Genomic DNA, 18,431 nt, shown 5'->3' with positions numbered 1-18,431 from the left:
ATTTAGCCTAAGAGTGGCAGTCTGCCTGTGGGGGTTCAGGGATGGTGGTAGCGGGGAAACAAGGATGGGTTCCCTCCAGCCCCAGCACAGGCCGCGCTGCTTGCCTTTCCCCGCCTTGCCCGTGCGGACCGGAGAGCTTCCCGGCCGTGTGCGCTGCCACAGGGCATCTCTCTCAGGAGATGCTTCCCTACCGGCCTTGCTCACTTGGAGACAGGCGGCTCGCCGTGCCACCGCATCACCCCTTCCTGAAGAGAGGCTAACTGAAGGCGCCTTTTTCCTGGGCACAAAAGCCACCTCCATTGCGTTTGAACCGCTGTTGGCTCATTTGCTCTCCGTCTGACTTAGCTTAGGTCACATAATTTTATTCCCAGGTAGGGAAGGTTTCCTTTGCCTTCTCATAATATTTTCCTCAGCTACAAAAGCCACCTGGACGAAACCAAAGGATTCCAGCGCGTTAGCAAATGCCTGTTAAATGGCTTCATTACCACTCTAATGACCCTTGCACCGCTCCGCTCGGCTACTGCTGCGGCTGGGGCTCCGCAAGGCTTTTGTCCCCTTGTGTAAAGTTACTTAGGGATTGCGGGGTTAGAAATTTTACACTTCCAGGAGGGGTTTGTTGCACTGGCAGCTGGGACGCATCTGTAACGGTACAAGTTTGCCTGAAAGCAGAAAATTAGCAAGCCCAAGGCACTGCTTGATTGTTGTGTCCCTAGCAGCTCCAGGTCACAAGAGGAGGAGAAAGAATGGGAAGGGATTTGTCTCGGAGCAAACACATACACTTTTCTTTCGTGAGTACCTTCCCTTGTGATCCGATCCGGCAGCACTAAAATCTGGTTTCCCTTCTCGTCTCTCCTGGCCACAAGTAGCTGTGCATTGCTGTCCCTCAATCTGCAAATTTGAGCGGTTGGTGGCACAACTTTCATTACTGGATAAAGAGCTCCTCGAGATAAATAAACACAGGTCTAAGAAAAAGGTTATAATTTTTCAGGTTAGACCTGGATCACGGGATGTGGGAAATAAAAATGTGCAAGTGGACAGTATAGGTGTCCCTCCCAAGGAAACGTGTGATGGGAAACGGGAGATGTGCACACCGAGACGAGAGAGGGGTCTGTAGGAGCCACTGACAAGTGGTTCGTGCGCGTCCACTGCCCCTCTGTCTCTTTCCATGCCAAACTGCAAATTCACAGACTTGGTTGGAAATTCGGAGATGTCGCAATCAGCTCTTGGGAGGTCGTTCATTAGAAAAGTGCCCATCTCTCGGCGCTCCAAAGGAGCGGTGCGGAGCAAATTGTCTCCTGGGGACTGGAGGGGGCTTGCCCAGACAGCTCCCGGCAGGGGCTGCGGTGGGATATGCTAATAAAGACTGGCCTCTGCGGACCAGCCTCCCTTTCCATGTATATATAAGGGCCCCCCGCATCAGCCGAAGGACACTTGGTCTCGGGTCCCTAATTACGGAGGAAATTGCCCCAGCGCGCTGCGGAGCGCCTCGCCGAGAGCCGGTCCCGTACTGACGCCTCCGCAGCAGGGATGGAGGTGATGGACAGCTGCAAGTTCTCCCCGTCCGAGCTCTTCTATGACAGCTCCTGCCTCTCCTCCCCGGAGGGCGAGTTCCCCGAGGATTTTGAGCCCAGGGATCTGCCTCCTTTCAGCGCCCACGAGCCCCCCGAGCCCGGCTGCTCCGAGGAAGAGGAGCATGTCCGAGCTCCCACTGGCCACCATCAAGCTGGTCACTGCCTCATGTGGGCTTGCAAAGCCTGCAAAAGAAAATCCACCACAATGGACCGAAGGAAGGCAGCCACCATGAGGGAGAGGAGGAGGCTGAAGAAAGTGAACCAGGCTTTTGAGACCCTGAAGAGATGCACCACTGCCAACCCCAACCAAAGACTCCCCAAAGTAGAGATCCTGCGAAACGCCATCAGATACATCGAGAGCCTCCAGGAGCTCTTGCGGGAACAGGTAGAAAACTACTATCACCTGCCGGGACAGAGTTGCTCCGAACCGACCAGCCCCGCTTCCAGCTGCTCCGACGGGATGGTAAGACAGAGGCAGGAGCCATGGGGCTGTGGGGACCCCAGGATGGCCCGCGGGCAGGTCACCCTCGGCCCAACGCCGTGGGACCAGTCCCATGGGTGTGGGACGGGCCGAACGCACCCGGACATCAGGAAAAGGCGGGCGGTTTGCCCTGGAACAGGCCCCTTCCCAGGTTTTCCGCTGGACACGCAGCTGGGCTCTCCGGGGATGCATAGGGGGAGGTAGCGCTGTCTGAGGGCTGTCCCCCCTGTCCTGCAAGGCCCCGGCCCCCGGCGTCCCCTCTGCTGTCCCTTAGCAAGGCCCTAGCGGGGTAAGGCTGGGGGAGATGGGGAAGGCGCTGCCCAGGGCCAGTGGGAGCCTGGCTGGGGGCGGCTGCTTCGCTCCCTCCCCGCCGGCCTTTATGGCCCTTTCCCGTCTCGGGGAGCGTCCCCGCTGGCCCCTGGGCGGGGGCGGCAGGGCCGGCACTCGCCCCTCGCTGTCTTGCAGGCCGACTGTGGCAGTCCCGTTTGGTCGGCTAGAGGCAGCGGCTTCGACGCCGTCTACTGCGCCGAGATGGCTCACGGTAAGCGCGACTCGAGCGGCGCGGCCTGCGGGTAGAGGCGGGCCCGGGCTCTCCGCGCTGCCCGAGGCGCTGGGGGGAGGCAGCGCGGCGCCCCGCGGTAACGCGCTGCCCTGCCCCGGCCCTCCCCTCGGCCCAGGCTACGCCGCCGATCAGAGCAGCGCCCTGTCCAGCCTGGACTGCCTCTCCAGCATCGTGGACCGTCTCTCCCCGGCGGAGGAGCCAGGGCTGTCCCTCCGCGACGCCGACTCCCTCTCGCCCAGCGCCAGCATCGACTCGGGGCCGGAGACGCCCGGGACGCCGCTGCCCCGACGGACCTACCAGGCGCTATGAGGGGCCCGAGGGCCGGCACCCCGCGCCTGCCGCCAGGGCCGCCTCCTGCTAACGCTTCTCGGGCGAGAGGGGCGGCCCCGCAGCCCCTTGGGCCGCCGCTTCCCTCTGGGGCTGCAGGCAAAGCGCCGCGCCCGCCCCCGGCCAGGGATTGCCCGCACCCCGGCAGGGCGGGCGGGCCCCGGGGCTCGGGACAAACGCGCTGCCCTGGAATCATCGCTGCAAATAAAACGTGCTGTGAGAGAGCTGTCTGGCCGGCTGGTTCTTTAAGTGCATTCCCTGGCATGGGGGAGGGCTGCGAGGCTCGGCTGCGGGGCGCCCGCTAGCATCCATGCTGAGCCCCCACCCAAGCTCGGGCTCCTGCCCGCGGGACACCCCCTCTTACCGCCCCCACCACGGCGGTCCCCAGCCGGGACGTGGGGTGTCCTGCCGGGCTGGGCCCTGGGACCTCGTCTCTCCTTCCACCAGTGCGTACTATTCTGAGATCACTCATGGAGCAACAAAAACGTGGACGTTTAAATTCTCACACTATATCCTGTTCTGGGCAGAGTTTCCTTTATTTTCTGCAAAGTAAAATTACTATTTCACAGTCATATATTTCTATCCTCTCCTTCCTGCCTTCCCTTCCCATCCACCTCCGCAAAGCTCAAGTTTTGTTCACTGGGTATGAAGATGGACTGTGTATTCCAGAATTTGACCTTAAAATTGTGTGGTGACTCTGCTCCTAAAACCACTGTATGATCTAGCTCTGATGCTGTGCTGGGGAATTTTTCTTGTTGCTCTGGCAGAGACAAATTTAGTAAAGTTAGTAAGAACAAACCACATGTATCTCTTTCATAAGACACAAGATATATTTCACAATATTCAGAAAGCAATATGGATTTATTTGCTTCTAATTACTTTGGTCTTTTGGTTCAGGATGCAAATTCATTACTCTACATCGCTCTAGAAATAATCAGGTCAAATCTTCATGTGTTTTCAAATTTAATACTTTTAAAAGTATTTCCTTCCAGGCACTAAATTAGGTTTACCTACCATGAAAAGTTTCCATAGTTTTGCACTCTTCTAGATATAATTCAAAACTTTCTTAGCCAACCCTCCCCATCTCCCCCCCCCCCAAAAAAAAAAAAAAAAAAAGATGAGATGGAGAGATGGGCTCTGTCAGTTCATCCAGAAATGTTTCATATGATAAGTACTCTGAGTGGGAAGGGATATATCCACCTCACTATTGTGGGATAAGGATGTATTTGCCATTTGTGTTTGTGTTGCTAGCACTCGGTGGCCAAGGGGCCTGGCAGTGGTATTTCACCTCTGATAAATCTTTCACTTGAACCCAGCCCAGCTGAGTCATGTCACCAAAAGTTATCATCTGACTGGCCTTTGGCAGCATCTCTGAACCAAAGATAAAAGAAGCCTTTGCTCAGGCTCTGTCCCTGTGGCACACTGAGGGTCTCTGTCCCCCCCACAAGGGGCCGCAGAGAAAGTGAGGTGGCACCTGCCTTCCTGAGCCTGCAGCAGGGCAGCAGCAGGTGTGTGTCTGACACAGGGCAAGGCCAGCCCACCCTTTGTGCATAGCCTCCCTCAAAATTACTTTCAGTCCTTGCCCATAGCCTCGAGGTAAGTGTTCTTTTCTTGCAGAACATTTCAGGAGGAGCCTTGACCAGAATGGGCTTTCTGTGTATACAGATATGTCTGAACTCATCAGGGACTAGAAGTGGTTTTAAACCCCTGAGTTGCAGTCATGCAGAGGTACAAACAAAGTATTTTCACACTCCTGTCACTGCAGATGCTTCAGCAGTATGCGAGGGCCTTAACACAGACATAGTCTTGGTTCTGGAGGATCACTTCCCAAGCCTTCTGTTCACAGGAATTCTTATGCTAGACTGTGAACATCACTGGTTTTATTTCCTGGCTTCTGACACTCTGATGCAGTGTTGCAGTGTTCACTCCTCTCAATCAAAATACCATCCCAAGGATACTTCTTATGCCCAGGATTTAATAGAGTGCAGATGATTTGAAATGGTATTTTAAAGTGAGTTAGCTAGAGAACTTTCAGCATTTCATTCTGTGCAGTGCTGACCTTGGCAAGTGATCTCGGATGAAGTATGCAGAGTAACACTAGCAAATCACATGCTGGTAATGTACACCTCTCTTTGGCTGGCAGACATTTTAGGAGTCGCAAAAAGGTCAATACTTCTGAGAAGTAGATTTTCAGAGTGTGAGGAGAAGCGTTCCGTCTGGGGGATGTTTGTCCATAGGCTCCCAAGTCCTACTACAGTATTTTACAACCTCTAGGTTTTGCTATACACATCTGGGAAACAAAAAATTGCAGGACACCTATGAAAAAAACTCGCGTGAGGCGAAAAGTGCAATAATCCTTGTAAGGAATGGAAGTGAACTTCATGAAACTGCCTTCAGTCTGTGGATTGGGGAGAACAAAGAGGTTATTGGGAGATACACTGTTCTAGTCAGATTTTATATATTTCATAATATTAATAAGTGGAACTGAAAAGAAAGATTTGTATTCTATATGAAACATGTTCATTGAAGGATGGCTGTACCCAGAAATAAATAAGAAGGTCATGGTCTAGAAAATCTGAGCTCCACTGATTGCTACTGATTGCTTAAGGCTCTGGGGCAGCATATAGTGGCCTCACAGGCAGGTGGCAGATGCAGGGATGCTTCATGGTGTCAGAATAATGAATATAACACAGAAGGTGTGTTACAGCAAGTTTTCTGACTACCACTCGCTGCAAGGAAGGGCATCATCCTGTACACTTTTTAGAATACAATAATAGAATACAATAATACAAAATAAAATACTATATTTTACTTCTGAAAACCATGCATATTTGGCTTAAATTATGACTGATAGAGGCAGCTGAGCTTTGGGTTTTTGGTGTGTGAAGTCTCTTGTACTTTCGTTAATAAACTAAACAGAGATCTTTAGTGAAATAAATATTTTAAATTTAGATCAAAAGGGACATTGCACATTGCAAAACTAACATAGAAACCTAGAAAAGATATCTTAAATATAACATCAAGACAAAAATCCTGCTTTCCTAATGTTGAAATTTCTTGAGTTGCTTGTGTGGAAAACCACTCCCTTTGCCTCTAGGAAAAGATCAAACTCTTTTCCTGTGGTAAGGCTTAAAAGTGATACATTTTTAGTAATTAGTTCTTGGAGGATTAAAGGATCTTTATTTGTAGTGCTTGTCCAAATATGCCTAGGAATACCTTAATTTCAGTGGAAATTCAGCATCTCTTCTTCTCAGTTCACCCTGCTTATCAGGAGCAGTCAGACTTTACCACAGCAGGCAGCTGACCTCTCCCCACCCTAAACCTCCTCCCTCCCTCTCTCCTTTCCTCCTCTTCTTCACCTTCTCCTCTGCACAACCCTTGGCTCGCTCATCACTTCTCCCCGCTCCTCTCAGCTGGACCTTGGCATACTGGAGGACTCACAGCTGGCCAGCTGACTTCTGACCTTTGGCAGGTTCTGCATGGGGTATCAGCCTTACAGCTGGCCACAACTGCCCTCCTGGCAACTGAAGGCCTAATGAGCTTGGCCAGCTGGAGACTGGGCTGGAGTCCTGCTGGCTGATTTGTCCCTGTGTGAAGGATGGAGGGGTTCACCCCCAAATGTGGAGGGAATAAGCAGTGTATCTGTCTGTGTGCTGCCCCAGGGCATTAGAGTCAGGCTTCTCCTACAGCCAGTTGGATTACTGGAATGACTAAAAAAAAAAGAGGTAGCAGAGCTGTTTTTTCTCTTTCTTTCTTTCTTTCTTCTTTTTTTTTTTTTTTTAATGGAGTTTGCTGTTGAGTATTAGGCTTCATTAGTGACTGTTACCCTCACTGCATCTCATGCTGTTCACTCCACAGAATCCAAGAGATACACCCATGGGCTGAGGGACTTATTCCCCTTCCCAAACACAGTGGAATATATTGTCCCTTTATCTAGCAAGTGCCCCACTTTCCTATCTCCAGGAGGTTGTGCATCTTGGACGCTTATCATGAAAAACATTGTACTGCTACTTTCTCAAAAGTCTCCTGCTTTCCACTCCCCTGACCAGCTGAAAGGCATCATTGATCCATGGAGTTAATTTACTTCTTGAGCATTAGTAACCTTTATGAGCTGCCTGGCAATCTGCTGAAAAATGTTGCTGGCTATGATGCCAAAGGCATTGCTCATCTGTGCTTGAAAAAAGTGATACCATGATATATGAGGGTCAGCAGGCCCAGAGAGAGATCAGAAAGGTGCTTCAGTATCTGCATTAAATCAGGTGAATTTGGGTCTGACACTCTCTGAGAGGCCCTCAGACCTGGAGTAGCAGCAGAGGAAAAATCTGCATTTTTTCTCTATTTCTCTGATCTTCTGCAAATAAGTGCTTTTGAACGGATACTATTTTCTGTTTTAAAAATCCATATAACATGACTTGAAAAAGTAACTTTAAAAGCATTGACACCCCTTCTAGTTGGCTGGAGTAGAGTCAGTCAGTCATCTGGAGGTGGCTGCCTCTGCTCTGTCCTCACTGCCATGGTTCTGTCTCCTTTGGATAGCATCAAACTGATATTGGGAGCAGACACAACACTCACTTCTCCTCTGGGTCTATGCCTACCAATAGCTGTCATTCTGAGCCTAGGATTCCTGCATTTCATTAATATTGTGTCTTGAGCAGCTGGGAGTCCTTCAGGCCTTTTTTTTCACAGGTTGTACATAATGCTGTGAATTCCCAAATGGGAATAGTTTGACTGTAAAACTTCTTCAAATGGATGAGCACCATCCTCTTGGATGCCTGCAGTAGTGAAGACTTACACAGCACCTAAACAGTAAGATTTGAGCTCATAGTGAGATTTGAGCATGGTTAAATGGGGATTTTTCTGGGCCTCATACTGAGTTTAACATTCACCCTCCTCTTCCTTGCAAACTTTGTGCAACTGTTTACCTGGTCACAGGTAGTGTGTGACATCCAGTGAGGAGTTTGTTCCTGGGTGCAACTGGCCAAGGAAGACACATCCCATGAAGGTGCTTCACATGGTGGGGAAGCAGACACCCCACTAATCTGAAGCTGTTTGATTGCTGGAACTATGGGTGACTTAACACCCAGACTGGGAGAGTGCCTATCTCATATTGGGAATTCCCTTTGGAAGACACACGTGGTGACAGAAAAAAGGGGAATCCTGCTGAAGCCAGGAAGGTTAGCCACAGAAAGGGAGAGCAGTGGTCACATGGCTGTATATGCAGCTACTCAATATGGAGTAAAGGGGTAGTGACTCTGGGAAAAAGTTTAATAACTCCAAAATCCCTTATGCTGAGCATGAAGTAGAGGAGAAACCAAGTAAACAAGGGCTGAGGCAGCTGTATGCTACCAGTGCCTGAACCACAAATTTCTCACATGTTTATTTCCTGGGCGAAATACAAAAATGACTGAACTTTGAAACATGAAACTTGTTATTTCTAAACTTCCTAATAAATGACACAGTGAAAGCCTTTAGAAAAGCTTTAGAAAGCCTTTATGAAATTGGACTTCTCAAGCAGAAGTCTGCTCTGAGGAGTATCCTGACCATGTCTGCCTCCTACAACCCACATCCCCATCACTCTCTTTACTGTGGAAAATAAGAAAAAAAGAAATATGTATTTTGGTGTATGGTCTTGCTTTAATACATTCTTTCAACAATACCATGATTACTTACATTCCTTTTTATAAAGTGAATAGTCCTATTCATTGCTTTTTACTTCTTTTTATTGTCCATTTTTCCCATCTATATAGAGTTTTATTGTTGATAAGCAATGTGCTTGTTTACATGAATAAGTTTGAGTCCCGTTTGGGTTGAATATATACAGAAACATCTCTTTATCTTCATGTAAACTGTCCTTTAATCAGAAATATTGTATTATAAAGTACAGCTAGACAGCTAGGTTTATTCTTCCTGCAACTCCACTGAAGCCCCTGGAGTTTCACCAGGAACAGATTTGGGCCAGAAGGCCCAGAGTATAGTTACAATATATTCGTTTTCTCATGCTTCAAAAATGGACTGTTTATGTGCCAAGCTGTAAACTGATATTCATGATGACTGAAGCCTGAACAACATTAAAATATCCAGATCCTCTGCTTCAAATCCTCTGGTATCTGAAACTGTTCCTTTGCTTTCAAAAGGAGGGGTTTATTGCTGCTGAGGGTAAACAAGAGTAGGGGCACAGCTTTGGTGCTCAGGCTGAAACAAGGACTAGCCTAGCTGATATTGAAGCTTAACTGTGGCGAGCCTATGTCTCAGAAGCTGCCCCAGCCCCCAAGTCTGCCCAGGGCCCTCTGGTACCAGCCCAGCCTTCCTGCTCCTGTGGCAGAAGGTTTCTGTTGATCCTTTCAGCTCAGAAACCCTTGTGAGACTTGCTTCCCTATTCCCAGAGGAGCTGCCATTTGAGAGGACTTTTTCTTTAAATGAAAAGTACTGTGGAAAATTGCTTTTTATTGCAATTATAATGGATACAGTAGTTCACATAACTTGCAGTGTACTTGAGAGCCAGAGCCCACACTGTTCACACACTGGCATATCAAGTATAATCATGGTTTTTGTTTAACTTGGCCATGATATCTAGAAGTAGGATCTCACAATAACTCACAATTGTGCTCACAATAACTGCAGTGTTGTTTTGATGGTCTTGAATGCCAATCAGCTGTTACTAAATAGGTAAGATAGGTAGGTACTGCCTTACTTAGCACAGTAGTTATCGATAGGTAGTAAGTGCAAGGAGCTCTTGAAGAACCCTTCCTCTGGAGACTAATAATTTAAAAAAAAACTTTGCCTATCTGTTTAGTTAGAAAGAAATCGGGAGAGAAAACGTTGCTGAACACATGATAAAACCTTCCACTTTAAAAAAAAATCAGATCTGTTAAAAATAAATCAGTATGTCTGAAATATTAGAGAAAGATGCAACAAAATTTATTTTCACATCCTTTTGAACCAGTAGAAATACCTGTCCACGAACATACTTTATATATGCAGGTTTTAGCAAATTTAAAGCCGAAAAATGGAGTCTATTTGGGGGAAGGAAGAAAGCCAATATGACAGTATTACCAGATTCTTTAGTTCAAATGATGTAGGAGTATTTTGGGGGGGATTGGTCACATGATGCTTGACTGAATCTTCAGCCCTCATGTAATTTTATTTATATGTAATCCTGGTATGTTTTATGTAGATGTCTGTAGTGTCTCAGGCAAAGCCTTTGCCCATAGCTTTACCATCATACTGCTACAGGTGATTCTTTCAGAAAGCTCAGGGCCTTGAGAGATGTTAGGGGCTCCTGGAAGCAGCAGTTCTGCAAGGGTGAGATTCAGCATCTTTTAGCTACCTGAATAGCTCTGTTTGATTCTAATCTTGAAGTTCACTTGTTTAAAAGCTGTGAGCAACACCTACAACTGTTCTTCCTCTAATTACAGGAAGAAATATGTCTGGCAAATATTTGGTGGTTTATGAATGCTTTTATGTTCCCTTTTCCTGTTTCCTTTTGAAAAGGAGAAAAGCAGTGTATAATCCAGTTGAAAATGTGGGTTATCTGAGAACTGCCTGTGCTGTAAGAATTAGAGCATTGCCCCAATATTAAACAATCATCAAAATTTTCTGATGATGTGCATGCTCAGGCAGGATTTGGCAGGTCAGAGCTGACATCGGTGCTGTTTGGCGTGGCAGACATGCAGACCTGGGCTCTAACTTACAACTGGAAGCAGGGAGAAGAACTTCTGGATTACTTTTAATGCTGCAGTTCTCCCACTGCAATTAAATGAAATGAAGCACCTGGTAAGAGAAGGGGAAAAAACCCTGAATCACACTGAAAGCATATGCTGTGCATCTGAGCCAAATGTGACTTAAATAGCCATAGCTTGAAAATTGGGATTTATAAGCATAACCCCAATCCAGCAGAAAGTATAACACACAAATACTTATAAAATTAAAAATAATTCAGCAGCACCCAAATATAAGAACACTGTAATATATATTACTTTGGTCTTAATATAAGTGCCTACCTTCAAGTGACACCCTGCACTTCTGTGAGCTTTTACTCCCTCTGGCTTCTCCAGAGAGGGCTGCTGCAGCTGAGGCCCTTTTGGGTGCAGGAATTCAAAGCTGAAGAATCCTTTTTCCAGTGGGATTATTCTTTTTATAAAGCTCTGTGTGTGCGCTGGAAAAGCAATTTATTTTGTCACTAATGTGGGATAAAGCATCATTATGCTTCTCAGCTGTCATTGGGGAGTATTTGAAAGTGGTAAATCTATTCTGGGCCCAGTAGTAGCTCTAATCATTCCAGTCTGAATAAAAAAAGTAGGAAGTACAGGACACAGTCTGAACTCTGCTTCTCCTACCCCAACCACCACCCCCCCCTCCAAAAAAATTCTGAAACTTAAGGGACAGATTTTTTACAGAATATAGGATTTTTAAAATTTTCATTTCTCTAAAAATGGCATTCTTCTTCTGTACTTCTGTTGAAGTACAGAATTTTAAATATATGACTAAAAAATCAAGTGTACTATTTAAAATATTGAAATGTACAGGAGTTAGGCACTTTACAAAATCCTATGGCAGATGAAGGCTCAAATTGTCCAGGGGGATTAGGTGTTTAAATATAGCTGAGAATCAGAGACTCCAGGTCCACAAGCTGGGTTAGGGATGCCCGGTGCCAAGGGCCTTGTCCTTGTAAAGCTATACAGAACACTGGGAATGTGGGAAATTCTCAACATATGGGGAGAGGCATCTGGGCCCCAGTGTCATCTCTGGGAATTCATCCTGTGAAGCAGGGCTCTGCCTAAATAGCAAGAATGTGATGAAGAACAAGTCTTACTTAGGTGTCTTAATCTGGGTTGGAATATAGTGTCTTTCCCCAGTCAAGATCAATCTGTCCATCTTTCTTTCTGTCTGTCTGCCTTTTCATCCTGTGCCCAAGCCCTGTGTTTCATGGTCTAAGCAGGGGTAAGTACTTCATTTACAAAGTAAAAGGGGATGTGCAATTGTTCCCCTTTTATTAACTGGGTTGTCACCTACAGCACTCACTCATGATGTGGGAAGATGAGTTTGTGCCCTTTTCTGCCTGTGTTGAAGGGACTGTTTTGATTAGGAGAGAAAAGGGTGTTTCAGGGCCTGGTGTCTCCAGTGCATATTTGAATTGCATTAATGCATGGACTAAACTAGATGGTCCTTCCTTCAGCTTCCACGATGACTTTGGCTTCTCAGACATTACATTTGCCCCTAAATCAGATTTCTGCTTCCTTTTCCCCCAGGTTTTGGGATGGATGAGTTGTGTGGCATATAATACTCTCTTTCTAAAGGGCTCTGAGATCTTTTTGGTCATGTGCCTGGAAGCACAGTTACTACATGGCTAAACTGTTGGTGTTTCCCATCCTGCAAGGACAGCACATACAGTCCTGTGACAAGGCTTCTTGTGTGTGCTCAGACATGGTGGGAGCAGTCTGCTCATCCTCATTCTCGTGTGTGTCCCTTGCAACATATATTTTGGTCACAAAGGAGGCATACTTCTCGTTCAGCACAAATAGGCAGGGTCAGGACCTACAGCCCATGCCTCTTCAGACTGGGTGGATATCCTGGAGCAAGAGCCTTGTACCCACTGGGACGCTGAGGAAGGTGGATCTTTGTGGGCTGTGAACTGGAGACCCTGTGACAGGAAATTCTATCAGCTCTGCTGTGGTCTGGGTGGAATGTGAGCAGTAGGAATAGTGAGGTCCTAATCCACCACAACTGTTTGCTGAATGACTTGGCTATTTCTTTGGGTATTTCTAGACCTCTTTGCCTTCTAGAAGAGGTCTCCTAGCCAAACCTCATCCTCTTAGGACGAGATGGAGCTCTAGGACAATTATAAACAAGGTTTCTGATAGACATCAAGTATACATACTGGAATAGCAATGTATAATAACTTCTTCTCTGCCTTCGTCAAATATTGGAGGAAGTTTCTTTCCAGTGGTCACTGCACTTCAAATAGTTATGTCCAAGAATGATGAACAGGTTTGCATATTACTTGAAGCAACTGAGAGCATTGAATGAAAAACAAAGAGAAATCTGAGAATGCTGCAGGTATTTGTAACCTCTGTTGTTGAATTTTGATTCTGTGGGGAAGGAGGTTAATGAATTGAGGATGAAATAGCAGTAGCCTCAGGCACACATCTGGAGCATGTTGTTGCATTGTATCTCTTATATTTCGGAGAAAATTCAGCTTCAAAGTGCAGTGTTGCACTATCTTAAGGACTGGGGAGGCATCCTGGGATCTTGCAGCAGATCATAGAATGTGGTCATCATTTTTCCAATGCTCAAGTCGTTCCTGGCTTGAATACCCTCAAAATGAATATGTGTGTGGACAGTGACTCATAATGCTGAAGGATGCAGCAATGTCCAGGCAGAAAATTTTGTTCTTTGCTGCATCACAGCAAAAGCTGGTATAATCTGGCATGATTCCTTACATGCTTGCACTGTTCTGTGACCAGCATTTGTCACTTGGTTGCCTTTTTTTTTAACCTCTATTCCCTAAAATCCTGTAACTTAGAGTGACTTAAAGTGGTGGCAGTCACCCATGTCAGATTCCTGTGATTTTGTACATTTAAGGATGCTAAGGCAGCAAGGTCCATCTCACAGTACATAGGATGCATCTAACTACTTATCCTGCTTGAACCTGTTTATCTCTTTTCTGAAAGGAAAAACTGATCAAAAAGTGTACTCTGCCTGAATAAATCCATTTGCTATTACTAGTGCACAACAAAGAGCCAGGCTGCTGTTTATACCTCTCAGAAGTTGTTATGATGTGGAGTGGCATCAAAATGCACAAAACCATTTTCTGTCTGGGTCCCTGGGGAAGTGTGAATGCTGTCCTTATGCATTTAAACTGAGCCTTTTTTCTGCTGCTTCCCAAGCTTCTCAGTTATAAATAATGCTGATCCTGCTCCTCTACTCAGCCCTAGCGAGGCCACATCTGGAGTGCTGTGCCCGGTTCTGAGCTGCTCAGCACAAGAGAGTCATGGAGCTCCTGGAGCAGGTCAAGCAGAGGGCAACAAGGATGATGAAGGGACTGGAGCACCTCTCTTGTGATGATGGGCTGAGGGAGCCAGGCCTGTTCAGTTAAGTTGTTGATTCAACATTGTCTGTGTGCTGCAGACATGCACAGATGTCATTCTGGGTCTCAGTTACTGGCACCACTTCATACAGTCAGAGTTTGCTTGCCTTCTGTGCACTAATCTCTGGCAGTTACTGTCCTGTGGTAAAACTTTTTGTGTTCATCAGCTAAAATGTTGCAATCTGCAGCATCTAAAATTTAGGCTTTTTATTTCATATATTCTTGTAAGTTCCCTCTGTAGTGAATGAAGGAAAAGAGGCATTTCCCATTATTGAGATGGAAGAGATATAACTACCCAATATATTTTCTTCAGTGACAAGTTGGGAATAGGATGTTCCTACAGACAAACCAAGAAGCCACAGTACTTTCAATGGGGAAAGTGAGACAGTGGTTCTTTGCTGCTACGCTGGCTGAAGGAGAAACATGTTAAAGCTGAGATGGGAATTAGGACTGGCAAAGGAGAAGGATGGAGGAGAATGATTAGAAAATTCTTCTGTCTTCACTGGGGAAAAAAAAAAATTGTGTCAGTAACCATTACACAGATGAGGTGAAATTACCTCTTGGAGATAATTGTTCCCTCAGCAGTAGAGAGATGGTAGCTGCAATTAATTGCACCTTCACTGACACTGGTCTGTGAAAATAAAATCAGGTGTTCTGCCTGACTTCTGAGTCACTTCAGCTGTTTCAACAGTGAGTTTTATAGACAAAGAAACATGCCAAATCTTCATCTGATTTGACACTTCGACCTATTCTTTTTTTCCCTCCTATTTTTTTCCACCTTTGAAGGTTGTCATTCTTTGACTCTTGGCTTACAGAGCAAATTTGATTTAAGATTGCATTCATCTCCTCAGTAAGCCAGATCACCTGCATAGCTGAGCTGAATAATTTAATAAAGGCAAGATGACTGCATCTAAAACATGCTTTGGAGGTGTACAAATTGTAATGCAGACACCTGCTGAGGGTTCATTAGTTCAGCAAAGACTCTGGTTGGAGACTCTTTTGTATTGCAATGAAATCACCTGCACTTCGTTGGGAGTCAATGACATTTCTCACATCCTTGCTCCATGCAGATTTAAATAATCATCCTAGAATTAGCCAGGGGTACAGGGAAGAAACCAGCCTCAGTGTAAAACTTGTTTATAGCTGTCAGATTATTACTTAAAGCAATTGGCATGCGTTCTGACAAAATATATTTTTTGCCTTACCTTGCCTTAAAGTCTAAATTTGGCAAATAGGTAGTCACACCAGAAAACTGCAGGATGAGCACAGGTTTCCTGACACCCTTCCCTGCCTAGGATTGTAACCTTTTTAAGAATAAGGGAGTTTCTAACAGAACTGGAGAACTTGGGCTGCTGTTAAGCCCCATAGTCAGAACATGAAAACTAAACAGGACATCTGGTCCTAAACAAACAGGGAAGGCTGTCAGAGCCTGGGCTTTAGCTCTGGAGCTTGCTGAAAATAGGACTATTTTATAATATTGACTTCTTTCCTCTGTCCTTTCTACTAAGAAGTGGTGCCAGTTTTCTGAGGGCTCTTGTATTTATTTGTCAAGCTGGTGCTTCTTGGGGTATTGCCTTCTCCCAGGGCCTTTCAGAGAGAAATCTGCCTGAGAATATAAGATGTGGTACACAAAATGTAGCTCCTTGATGGTTTTCCCTGCTGAAAAAAGGAGAACTTTTAGATGCCTGCATACTTCAGCTAAATATCAACGTCTTGATTAAAGTTGTGGTGGAGGAAGAGGAAGAAATTTCAGGAGTGTCTAGAAGGGGAGAAATAAAAATGCCTCTAGAGCTTGGATCTAATGATCCAGGATTCTATTTGGGTGTCCCTCTGAGGAGGGTAGGCGGTGGTGCAGACTGTTACCATCTTTGAGACAATCACAGATACAATGGAAACCCAATTTCATGGATATCTTTGGCAAGTCCCTGCTAAAAGCAGAGCAGCTGCTGCAGTGGGAGATTCATGGCTTACATTGATTTGTTACTGCACCTAGTTTACATGGCTCCCTTCAGCAAGGCATGGAGATGTGCTTCATCTATTTTTTACTTCAATGTAGGTTACACACTTGCCTAGCATTGGGGACATTTTTTTCATCAGCACATGTATAATCTTCAGCAGCAGCAACAGAAGGTGAAGTGGGATCAGACCCTGTGTGCAGTCCAATACCATGTTAATATTTACATTAGCCCTAAAATTATTACCCAGGTAAGAGTATTGCCTTTATTGCCATAATCCTATGCTATTTGCCATTCTTAACACAGGGAGTTAACTCTTGTGGCGTTATTCTACATATAAATGGAGTTCAGTTCTGAACTGTCCACTCACTGTAAAATGTGGCAATACGCTGAACGACGGCAGCGTACAGCTCTGTGCGCAGCTTTGTAAGGCTGGGAGGAGAGAAGCCCGCAGCGGTGCCGGCAGAGCGAGCAGCTCCCGGTGCCATGAGCATCGCTTCACACTAGGCGTCTCCCTTGGCACGGTCCTTCAGCTGCGAGCTCCGCCTGCCGCAGAGATCCTACAATCCCGCTTCACACATCTCGGAGAGAGGAAGCAAGAGTTACTCCCCTACCTTATCAGCTCTTTGTGATTTTGACCAAAGGAATTGCAATTGCTGAAGCATATACTTTTCTTGTGCTCGATGAGTTGACAAGAATATGTGAAAAAAACTATAAGAAAGCAACTGGAAAGATAATCAGAGGTTAAACTCCTATGTGACTTTTTTTCCTCTTGGATCTTGGCTGTTCCTTTTAGACATCTGCTTTTGTAATCTTTTTACTTAATCCTAGATAGCTGCAGGTTTTAGATTTCAGAACTGGGCAAGTTTTGCTATGACTTTTGTTATCCCAAATCCCTATGGTGGAAGTTTAATGGTTGTCATTTTTGTGCACCTCTGATTGTAAACAGAAATCAAAAGCAATAGTTCATCTTTTTGGTTGCAGGTATTGTAAAATGCACACACGCCAGGCCAGTGCTGGGGTGGCAGTAGAGACTTCTGCTATTAGCATTCACAGGCTGAAGCTTGTTGCAATCTGCTCCTGTGTGCACCACAACCAAAGCATTTTGCTAACAATACCTGTGCTGAGCTCTTAAATTTCTTAGAACGGTTCAGAACATACATCTGTAGTGACAGGAGCCTCCTTACAAAGCAGAACATGTGCAAGGCCTCTTGGTCGTCTGAGCTATGCATGTAGAGGTTTAAGATTAGGGGATTCAAACACTGGGGACTTTTTATTTGTTATTTCAAAGCTGTGTATGAGTGTAGCAGCAACACCCCCTTAAAAGCCATTATTTATTCCAAGCTAGTAGTTTAAGTTGTTTAGTAGTGGCTCTGCTTATGATCTTTTTAACAGAATGCCTAACTATATTTTAAGATGTATGTCAGAGACAGGTGAAAGGAATCACATTTAATGGATACTTCCAACTCTTGACTTTGGAAACAGCTCCACAGCTTGATTTTGGACAGCTGAAGGTAGAGACAATCAATTCATCAAACATGTATCAATCTTTCTGCTCGTTCAGACTGCATTTACTTCATGGACAAACAGGGTTAACATGGGTCTGCTTGCAAGACTGAGCACATCCCTAATTCAACCTGACCTTCTCATGGCTAAGCACAATGAGCTGTATGTCTCATCAGACGTGTACAGCAGGCAGCACATTCTTGCAAACTGTCCCAAAATACTCTCAGGTTTAGAAATCTGTTTTGTTTTATTAGATGCTGGATATGGAAACAGTCTCACTAATACTTATGGAGGGACAGTACTGCCTCTAGCTAATAGCGTGGAATGGTCCTTAGTACTTCCAGACACTTTTCTGCATAATTCTGAAATTCAAGCTGGTGAGCTTTTTGCTTTATCAAAGACTATGGAGTTCTTCAATACCTTATAAAGTGCCAGTCACATCAAATAACACAAACAGAAAAGCTATGGCTAGCACAGCAGAGCCATCAACTTCACTAAGTAAATACCACCAACACTAAATACTACATCTCTATTATAATTGGATCCTGCATCTGGAACTTTGGTGTAAGTGAATGTGATGCAAGAGTGTGTAAACACTCCTTTGGCTACTGTAATAAAGAGACAAAAAAGGCATCTTGGATCTTTAGCCTCAGTTTGCTGCCACTGCAGAGAAACATGAGGGAAAGCCCCAAAGGTAAATATAGGCAATAAAACTCACTAAGTTGACTGAACGAATATCAGTTTAGTGTAGTGTAACAGCAAATGCCAGGAGACCAATCAGTTAAAATACAATGCACTATAAATAGCTGCAGACCTACATGTGGAAAGGGTTTTCTTCCCTGCACTTCTTCTGAATACTAATTCAGCTCATGTGCACACGTGGAAGTACCATGTTAAATCAGGACTAAATACATTTAAATCATAAATGAAAATACTGACTAAA

At 45.5% G+C, this 18,431-nt stretch overlaps 1 protein-coding gene across 1 annotated transcript; it reads left to right on the top strand.

Annotated features, from left to right (window-relative positions):
* Nucleotides 1-1,527: 1,527 nt before the first annotated feature.
* MYF5 (myogenic factor 5) lies at nucleotides 1,528-2,951 on the top strand. Its single transcript, XM_058805849.1, has 3 exons — nucleotides 1,528-2,034; nucleotides 2,518-2,593; nucleotides 2,730-2,951. The coding sequence occupies exons 1-3, from the start codon at nucleotides 1,528-1,530 to the stop codon at nucleotides 2,921-2,923; spliced, it is 777 nt and encodes a 258-aa protein (XP_058661832.1). The 3' UTR covers nucleotides 2,924-2,951.
* The last annotated feature ends 15,480 nt before the right edge of the window (nucleotides 2,952-18,431 follow it).

This window comes from Ammospiza caudacuta, chromosome 5, assembly GCF_027887145.1.
Source record: "Ammospiza caudacuta isolate bAmmCau1 chromosome 5, bAmmCau1.pri, whole genome shotgun sequence".
Lineage (NCBI taxonomy): Eukaryota > Metazoa > Chordata > Aves > Passeriformes > Passerellidae > Ammospiza > Ammospiza caudacuta.
This window is presented reverse-complemented; position numbering and strand designations above follow the sequence as displayed.